At 44.1% G+C, this 8,998-nt stretch overlaps 2 protein-coding genes across 3 annotated transcripts in view; both read right to left on the reverse strand.

Moving 5' to 3' along the window:
- The window catches only part of trpm4a (transient receptor potential cation channel, subfamily M, member 4a), a 16,543-nt gene extending 16,193 nt beyond the window's left edge, over nucleotides 1–350 (reverse strand). Inside the window, exon 1 of the mRNA XM_061027293.1 lies at nucleotides 148–350. Coding sequence (XP_060883276.1) covers nucleotides 148–207 — 60 coding nt within the window. The 5' untranslated portion in view covers nucleotides 208–350. The remainder of the gene's footprint in view (nucleotides 1–147) is intronic.
- A 1,159-nt stretch (nucleotides 351–1,509) lies between these two features.
- prmt1 (protein arginine methyltransferase 1) lies at nucleotides 1,510–7,944 on the reverse strand. 2 transcript variants are annotated; one of them, XM_061065700.1, is made up of 10 exons: nucleotides 7,796–7,944; nucleotides 6,059–6,145; nucleotides 5,814–5,969; nucleotides 5,667–5,730; nucleotides 5,444–5,586; nucleotides 5,177–5,264; nucleotides 4,259–4,374; nucleotides 3,777–3,927; nucleotides 3,173–3,294; nucleotides 1,510–2,965 (listed from the first exon to the last, which is right to left on the reverse strand). In XM_061065700.1, the coding sequence occupies exons 1-10, from the start codon at nucleotides 7,889–7,891 to the stop codon at nucleotides 2,882–2,884; spliced, it is 1,107 nt and encodes a 368-aa protein (XP_060921683.1). In that variant the 5' UTR covers nucleotides 7,892–7,944; the 3' UTR covers nucleotides 1,510–2,881. The 2 variants fall into 2 exon arrangements, with proteins under 2 accessions (XP_060921683.1, XP_060921682.1); XM_061065699.1 differs by having other exon boundaries at nucleotides 6,059–6,154; nucleotides 7,796–7,930.
- Between the last annotated feature and the right edge of the window lie 1,054 nt (nucleotides 7,945–8,998).

The raw sequence follows: 8,998 nt of genomic DNA on the forward strand, positions 1-8,998 counted from the left end.
TGCTATATAAATAAAGTTATTATTATTATTATTATACAGTAAGGAGAGACAGATATTATCATGATGACAGTTCTCTGCTCGCAAGAGGTGAGCTGTGTCCCCCACCCCCAACCCCCATCCACAGAGCAGCGTCCAGGTGATTCTTACCTGATCTTCCTCCTTCATGCTGCCAGCCTTCCCTCCTCCTCTGTTCTCCTGCTCCTTCATCCTGCTCCGCTGCAGCTGAAGTCTGCTCAGAAGGATGTGGGTCAGCTGTTCACCCTTCAGTTCCAGGAGGTCAAAATGCTCCAGCAACACACATCAGGGTCCTCAAGAAACAGTTTAACAAACAGGCCCTTTAGCTCCACCTACAGCCCCCTTTCTGCCCCGCCCTTCAGGTTAATGACAAACAGAGACTCTAGAGCCGACAGTCTCAGAGCAGTACCGTCCTCTCATGGGGGGGGGGGGGGTATCCTCGCCCCTCTCAGTCATTTCCTGAACACAGGGAAGTCAGACGTCACCCACATTGTTGAGCTCAGACCTCTCAGCAGGTTAACCAGCTGATGCTGAACACACACATAGATCACATGACCTCCCTGTGGTCTTCCATCTCTCTGCAGCCGAACACTGTGGCGGCGGTGGTTGCGTCTTATATGTGTTTCTATATTTCTTGTTTTCACCTGGCTGTTAAGCTCCTCCCCCTCTTGGTTACACTGTAAATTTCATTTCATTTAAGTCACTCAGCAGAGTGCAGCACATTTCTTGCAACTTTTGAGAACTACTGTTGCCGTGGCAACAAACAGGTATTTCTATTATTTGATTTTTACTCATACCAAAGTTTAAAACTCTGGTCATGTGACACTTCAGCTATGAATTAAGACTTGAACCTGAACATGATTTTGAGTTTCCTGCTTTTCATGCAAATAAAAAGATAATATATTTAAGTTGATGTCTTCAGAGTTTAACTTAATCGGTTTTCTGCAAAAACGATTAAAGATGTTTACAGGTTAAACCGTCCATCCTGGGTTTATGTGTGTTGTTCTTGTGTGTTACTTGTGTGTGTGTGGAGACAACAATGTGAGATTAAGGAGAGCGTGCAGCAAACATGAGCTGATAACTTGGGAAACAGTTTCCTGTCATTCAGTCTCATAATAACCACAAGGACAGTTTTGGCTCATTAGACAGTGGGAGGAGCTACAGGGGGCAGCGCTACACTGCAGTTTGTTTAGTACTTTATGAAGCCAATCATGACAACTTTCATTGAATCCTGTTGACCAGTATCTGACACTACCTCGTCCTCTGCTGCCCCCTGCTGGTTCAAAGTTTACGATGATCCTTAATAAAGTTTAACACATTAAATCACTGGTGCAGACTGAAGCGTCTCTTAGAGGTTAGACCTCGTGTTGTTTTACACGTTACCATGGAGACAGACTAGTGTGTAAGGACATCTTCAGGTGACTTGTGATCATTCAGGTTTGACAGTAAAGTAAAGTCATGTTTTGTTTGTAAAAAAGGAGTCGATGCAGGAAGTTACATTTACAGTTTATTAGTTTATTTAAAAAAACGCAGCAGCGGCAAAACAAAATACAAAAAAAAGAAAAATAAGATGGTGTGAGACGGAGCTGACTCTGCAGAGCACGACATGGTTACTACTGTTCAGACAGACACACAGTTTCTGTACACTGACACACAGGAGAGCCAGACCCCCTTCTCTTCGGGTCCACCTTTAACTCGAACTACAGGCTGCAGCGGGATCTGATGGAGGGAACATTTCTGCAGCTCAGACTTCATGCACGACGCAGCAACAACACCTCAGAGATCAACCGAGCATGTGCAGAGTCTCTGATGCACTGCGTTCCAAATGCAGACTACACGACAACTCTGAACGGGTTTACAGTCATAACCACAAATACAGTTCATTTCACAGTGTGCAGGAGGAGACGCACACCGCTGCAGGATTTATGTAACGTGTGTGTGTGGGGGGGATCCCCTGCAGGAGGATTTGTTTAATTGTTACAGTAAGCTGTGTGTGTTTCATTTACTACATGCTTAAACTACACACTATGAAGGTCAGCATGCAGTCAACCAGCCGTGTGTAGAGTCAGTGTGTAGCTCGTCTTAAGGACACAGTGCAGGCAGCATTTCTGGACTTTGAATCTTTGACAAAAGAACAAGAAGAAGTCTGGAACAAATAAAAGACCTTCTGCTCATGTTGTTCAGCCTCTTAGTTCTCACAGCTCTTATTCTTAGTTCAGGTTTAATTTCTACTTCTTACAGCCGTTCAAAAGTAACATTAGGGGCGGGGCTTCAAGAACATGAATCACAGCAGATTTCTGCAGCTCTATTTGACTCACTCTGCTGCTGTAAGAACTCTACATCTCTGCACCGCGTTCACACACTCAGCTGGTTCTGGTCTGAACAGCTTCGAGTCTATGAAGTGTACACGTGGTGGAGGCGGGGTTTAAAGTAAACATGATGAATCTAAAGACTCGCAGACCTACGGCACTAATAGATGAGGAAGCAGAGCACACGGACTCATGTTTAACAGATTGTGTGTTGGAGGGGTGTGTGTGTTTTCTAAGGGGGGGGGGGGGGGGGGGGGGGTTAAGGAGAGCGAACAGTGACTCTGCAGACGTGTGAACAGGGCCGCTGTGTTCATGTCGACATGGATCTGACACATGCTCATGACGAGAACCAACAAAACAAACCCCGGAAGAAGAAGACTCAAACAGCAGACACACACTCTGCTGAGTGACTACGGTACAATGAATCACCACGGCAACGTACTTAGACCCCGAGGAGGTGAAACCTTTAAATACTGTTTGAACGAGAAAATGAGAAAAAGAAGAAGAGTCTTTAAAATGTTGCTGCAGACGAGCGTCAGACTCTGAACAGACGAAGACTAGCGCATCCGGTACTCTGACGTCTTGGACACCTCGCACAGCTGACCCTTGAAGTCGATGTCGACGGTGAAGTCCAGGTCTCTCTGTGGACAAAAAAAAAAACACACGTCAGACGGCACACACACATTTCTGTCCGACAGGGCATTCAGAGAACTAAACTGTCAGTGTCGATCTGGACGAGTTCAGATTTAAAGTCTGGTTTGAATGTAACAAATGATGTGCATGACGAGTGATCAAAACTGAGAACTTAACATGAACAATCCTCCTTAAATAAACTTATGTCAGCTTACGTTGTTCTTGACGTTAGGCTTCATGCTGATGGTGCCAAAGATCTCCTCTCCAGTCTTCACAGTCAGGTAATCATCCAGGTAGAACACAGTCTGCTTCCAGTGAGTGTAAGGAGACTCTGGGCCTGACAGAGGGAAACAGGCTCCATTAATACAGTGTGTTAACAGTCCACAACATAAACCTCCAAATAATACAGACTGAGGGCCAGAAGATCCAAGAACCTGTAGCACACAGGATCCACCTGCAGGCTCCATCAGGTCAGTGCAGACAGTCTAAAACCTGCAGGCTCCATCAGGTCAGTGTAGTCTAATCAGAATCAAGGAGACCTTATTCTTAAATGCCTGCTTGATTAGTTTGTAGGGATGTACTTCACAGAATTCTTAAACTGTCTGCTTTTATTCCCCTGTATTGGCCTGCAGATGTTCACAATACTGATTCAGAACCAAGTGGAACGAGCACATATGTCACAGAGTTTGACTAGATGTGCCGTGTTTGTTCCAGTCAGAGCTAATGAGACAAACTGCCTGCTGGGTAACCGCTGCACAGCGATCCGTCAGGTTCAGGATACAAGTGTTAAGACAACAGGTGTGTGGTGTGTTCACTTACTGGTAGAGAACCCGGTCCTCTTGTGGCAGCGAGTGAACTCGATGTTGAAGTAGGTGACCAGAGCGTGGATGTAGTCGTTCCTCTTCACCTGCAGGCAGAACGGCGAGGTGAAGGTGAGGTCGTCCGCCTTCACCGTGTAGATGTCCACCTCCTGAAAACAGACGGGGTCAAAGTTAGATCACACAATTCTCCTTTATACACACATTTAGGATAGGATAGGATAATACTAATCCCCAGAGGGGAAATTCAGGCGTTGCAGCAGCACAGACAAGAGAGCTCAAAATACACATTAAACAGAATAGATAAGATAAATAAAAATAAAAACAAAAACAGGGGGTATATACAGTACAAAATGAATGAAGTTAACTATGCAGGGAATTGAGACAGGATGCGCAGAGAATGACAAGATAAAGTGACAAGTGATGATTAAAGTGACTTGGTATGATAAATTATTATCATTGGAATCATCAGAATCCACCCACCTTGATGAGACATGCACTGCTGACCAGCTGTTTAGGGTCGACTACGTCCACCAGGGGCTCCTTTATCGCCACCTCCTTAATGCACGACATGTCGAATCCGTACACGTTCTCCCACCCTGACACACAGAAAGATCAGATCATTAACACACTCCTGACTGCAGATGTAGCACAGCACAGGATCACTGAATCATAACCAGACTATAATCCTCCCAGAGGGCATCTTTTCCCGCCAAAAAGAGGACCTGTCATTCATGCCCTGTGATTGGCTGATACAGAGCACTACGTTCAGGGCTCTCAGCCAGGAGGAGAGCTGTGGAGGACTCATCAGCCAGGATTACATGTTGACACAGTCACATTAAGGTAAAGATCCTGTTTGACTTCAAACTAAAAATAACCACCCTGTGACCTTTAACCTCATTCCTGGTCATGTTTAGGTAAGTTTTAAAAAGAGACTAGTTTAAGTCAAAACATTTCATCAGTGCTTACTGTTTCATGCAGGACGTGAACAACAAACGTCAAGTCTTTCATATAAAGCCTCAGTGACAAACACCTGCCACAGGTGTTACTGAAACGTGTGGGCGTAAAAATAATTAACAAAATAATTTGACTGACAGCACCATTAACCCGTTAGATTTGGAGAAACTGATTTGGTTAGGGAAGGAGGACTTGACATATTTATAACCTGTCGTGGTCTAATCAGAATAATTAAACACCGGTGTGAGAGCAAAGAGGCTTTAACCAATAAGCCAGGAGAACCAATCACAGCACAGTAAGCCGGCAGGGTCGACTCCACAGCCAAGCACACATTTTTTACTGGCCATAATAATGTCACGTCCATTTAATTGAGGTTTTATGTTGCTTCAGATTGAAATAACAAGTCATTGTAAAGGCCTGACGTGTGGCAGCTTCGGTACTCACAGTGGATTTTGTAGTCCTTGTACTGCCGGTCTTCAATGGCGGTGACGTAAAGAGTCGCCCTGTCGGGGAAGATGAGTCCGTCTGGTTTCTGTTGGAGAAGAAAAGACTGTTCAGACTACAGCTCAAACATGTTCAGGTTTCAACTCACCAGAAGCACCTAAACACAGATTTACAACTTAAAAGAGAAAGATTCTGAGATCTGGATCAGAGTGCTTCTTCTACAGAAACATCTACAGTTTGTCAAATATTCAAACGGAAGGGTCATACCAGCCACTTGTCCCTGGCGTAGATGACCGTGTTGAGCATGGACTCGTAGAAGAGGCAGTAACCCATCCACTCGGATATGATGATGTCTACTCCCTCCACAGGCAGAGTCACCTCCTCCACCTTCCCCTTGATGATGGTCACAACTTCAAACCCAAAAAGAGAAGATGATTACTCCCTGATCCTGACACCAAGTTTCCCCTCAGCTCTGAATCTGCTCACTCACCATCGTCCATCTTGTTGGCCTTCACAATCTTCACAGCGTAGTCTGAGATGCTGCTGCACTCGATCTGCAACAACAACAGTTTAAACTCACTGTGCAACGTGAAAGAAGCCATCGCCTACACATGGATCCACACGTCTCAGTACGTACCCCTATAACCTTCTTGGCTCCGGCTTTAGCTGCGAACATGCAGAGGATTCCCGTCCCGCTGCCTACATCCAGCACCACCTTATCTTTGAACAGGTGTTTGTTGTGAAACATGGAGTTACGGTACGTCAGGGTACGGACTTCATCCTTCAGCATCTCCTACAGACACACAAACACACACTGGGTTAAAGCTTTTATTTGTGGTAAATATGAAGCTGCTTTAGTGAGTTTGGTTTCAAAGAAATCACCTCGTGGATGCCAAAGTGGGCGTAGGAGTCAAAGTAGTAATCCTTTGATGTCATGTCCTCGGCTGAAGGCTTGGCTGAGCTCTCCCCCTGAGAAACCTCAACAGAGACACACACAGTTACACACTGTTACATCACAACATGTAACACATTTTCAGATGGATTCTGTTGGTCAGGACATTTAAAGTAATAACAGAAGTGCTAATTTTGCTCTAAATTACCAAAAAAGGCTTTTTGCTTTCTGTGGACAACTTCAGATGTGTCATGACCACATCACACAGCGATCACACAGGTGTGCTGAGATGTCAGTGGGCGGGGCCTGAGCCACTCAGGTTTAGTTCAGGTTTTGATCTTTATTATTTTGCAGCATTGATATAAAGACAAATATTCTTATCTAAGCGTTGTGGACATTGCTGCTTCGTACTCCACTTCCACTGTGTTTTTAACACCATGTCTTGCCTGGATCTGATTTCTGGAGCAGTCCTCCTGGAATTATCTAGAAGTTTTCAGGAGTGTAGATATGAAAACAGCCTGGAGGCAGAGCTGGCTGTAGACATTCTGTTTCATATGTTTATGATAGTGGGTGATCTTGATAAATATTTGATGATTAAATGGTTTGTGTTTAATGTTAAGTAATTTATTATATTAGTTTGACCACTCACACACTTAATCACAGCGAGGTCTTTTTAGCTGTTTAAATATTATGTTCAAACAGACGATGTATGTAGCCTGACGGTGATAAGTAACAAAGCAGATATCTGCCAACACAATTAAACCCTTGAGGACGCGTCCTGCACCCTCAGGCTAGTTTGAGTATCTTAGTTCTTTATCTGCGTACTTATTAGATTAATTAAATTATTAAATGAAGAGTTATGAGGGTTTCGGTGTTGGCCAAGTTGTAACCAGGCCAGCCTCCTCGGAGCACAAAGGTGGAGCACATGGTGCTTAACCTGAGAGTGATGGGGGGGCTTCAGGCCTCGCTCTTCACACACCGTTAGCCCCACACAGAGACACCGACAGTCTAACCATCACCGTTAATCCCCGGTAAGACCTACCGACCAGCAGGCCTTTAAACTGCAGCCGGTGGCGCCGACACACAGGTAACGGAGTCCCGCAAAGTTACCTACAAGGTGTTAGACTTCACCTTCTGACCTCCTAATGAGTCATAAATCACACAAATGGACGTAAGAGCCGAGGTCAATTAACTGTTTACCGCTAATGATGCCGCTCACTGTGGGGACAGATGTGCGCATGAGTGTAGCATCACCAGCTAACGGTGGCTAACAGCGGGAGCTAACTGTGGCTAACAGTGGAGCAGCGTTGAAGCAGACGGAGAATGAGGCAGCATCCTCAAGCTAACATGCTAACACGTTCGTCTCCATGCGGTCCCTCAGGCTGATGAGACTCAGCCGGCCGCTTTTTACACTTTCACCCCGGCTTAACACCCCGTGTCTGTGGGTACTCTGATAACTATACATTTATATTAACACAGACAATGAAGCAGAAACGTCTCTAGAGTTTGAATCATCTCTGAACTGCGTGTGTTTTAAATGAATGAGACTCTTCAGAAGTTAAAATGGTCGCATCTCTTTCTTCAGAGAACGTAACGACACGAATCTCGACTTCAGACGGTTTTAAAATAATGTTTCATTAATCAGTTTAAATCAGAGTTAATTAATTAAAAAAAAAAAAACATAATTTAAAGCAGTATATTTAGTGTTTCCTGCTGTAAGACCTTACCTCCATCCTCTCTGCTGGTGCCGCCATTTCGATCTCCTGCCTGACTGCGTGAAGCTCGTGAGCTTCAAGGATCATACCTCGTCCCGCCCACGACATCCACCTCTGACTTCTGATTGGACAGCAGGACTGAAGACGCCGCCCACTGCTATCAGTCACTTTCGTTGAATCTGAATATTTGACTGCGACTTACAGAAAAGAGATAAGTTGACCCTTGTTTACCTTGAATTCATATAAATTAATATATCTATATATATATATATATAGATATAAATAATTAATTATATTTAATAATGACGTCATTTTCTGTGTTAATAAGTAAATGTTAACATTTTAGTCAATCTTATTTTTGTAAAATAAACGGAGAGAAGTCAAAGGAGAGCTGCTCCATTCAGTGGACCAGATCTGAGTGCCAGTGTTATTTTTCAGTCTCTTATAAATAATAACTGATTACTTACATTGCAAAACCAATATATTATAAAACTTATAACAACAAATAAGCAATCTGAGTTAGTACACAGGTGCATTGCTTTGTAACACATCACCTCCAACACTGCTGAATAAGGACTAAGTTCACTCAGAATGCATCACTATGTCGTCTCAGCCTTTGGACCGTTGGACAGTTAAAATGATTAACTCTGCTCCTCTTCTGTGGCCAATGTTTATTGTATTACGATCTGTACTCCTTAGAGGAACTGCTTGTCAACCAGCAACTGCTTGGGGCCTCAGACCAGTAGGGGGCCCCTGAGGGCTCATAAACAGTGGCCCTAAATGTGCAAATGACAGTAGGAAACCTCACTAAGGGGGCCCCATCTGACAGCATTCACTCTCGTATCCCTTCTGAAAAACCAAAGTTTTTCAATTAAATTAATTTAATCCGTCTATAGAGTGAAAAAAAGAATCAGGAAAAAGAGGAAGAGGAGTGATGCTGCATTCAGGTGCTCCTCGGACGATCCCAGTTCCGGAGTCAGGAAGTCATTTTTCTGACTTCAGTGTGTTCACGTGATTTCAGTTTGGAAAGTTGTAATGTTGAAACAACCACAATACACAGCGTGGACACTACAAAGACGATGATTAATAAAAAGTATCTTAACACGAACAAAACATTTTTGCCCCCCATGTGACGACGATTCAGACGTCAAGTTGGGCACCTTCATCTTTTTTTTGTTGAGTTTTTCTGACTTGAGCAGACGCTCGTGCGCATTT

The sequence above is a fragment of the Labrus mixtus genome, chromosome 20 (genome assembly GCF_963584025.1).
Source record: "Labrus mixtus chromosome 20, fLabMix1.1, whole genome shotgun sequence".
NCBI lineage: Eukaryota > Metazoa > Chordata > Actinopteri > Labriformes > Labridae > Labrus > Labrus mixtus.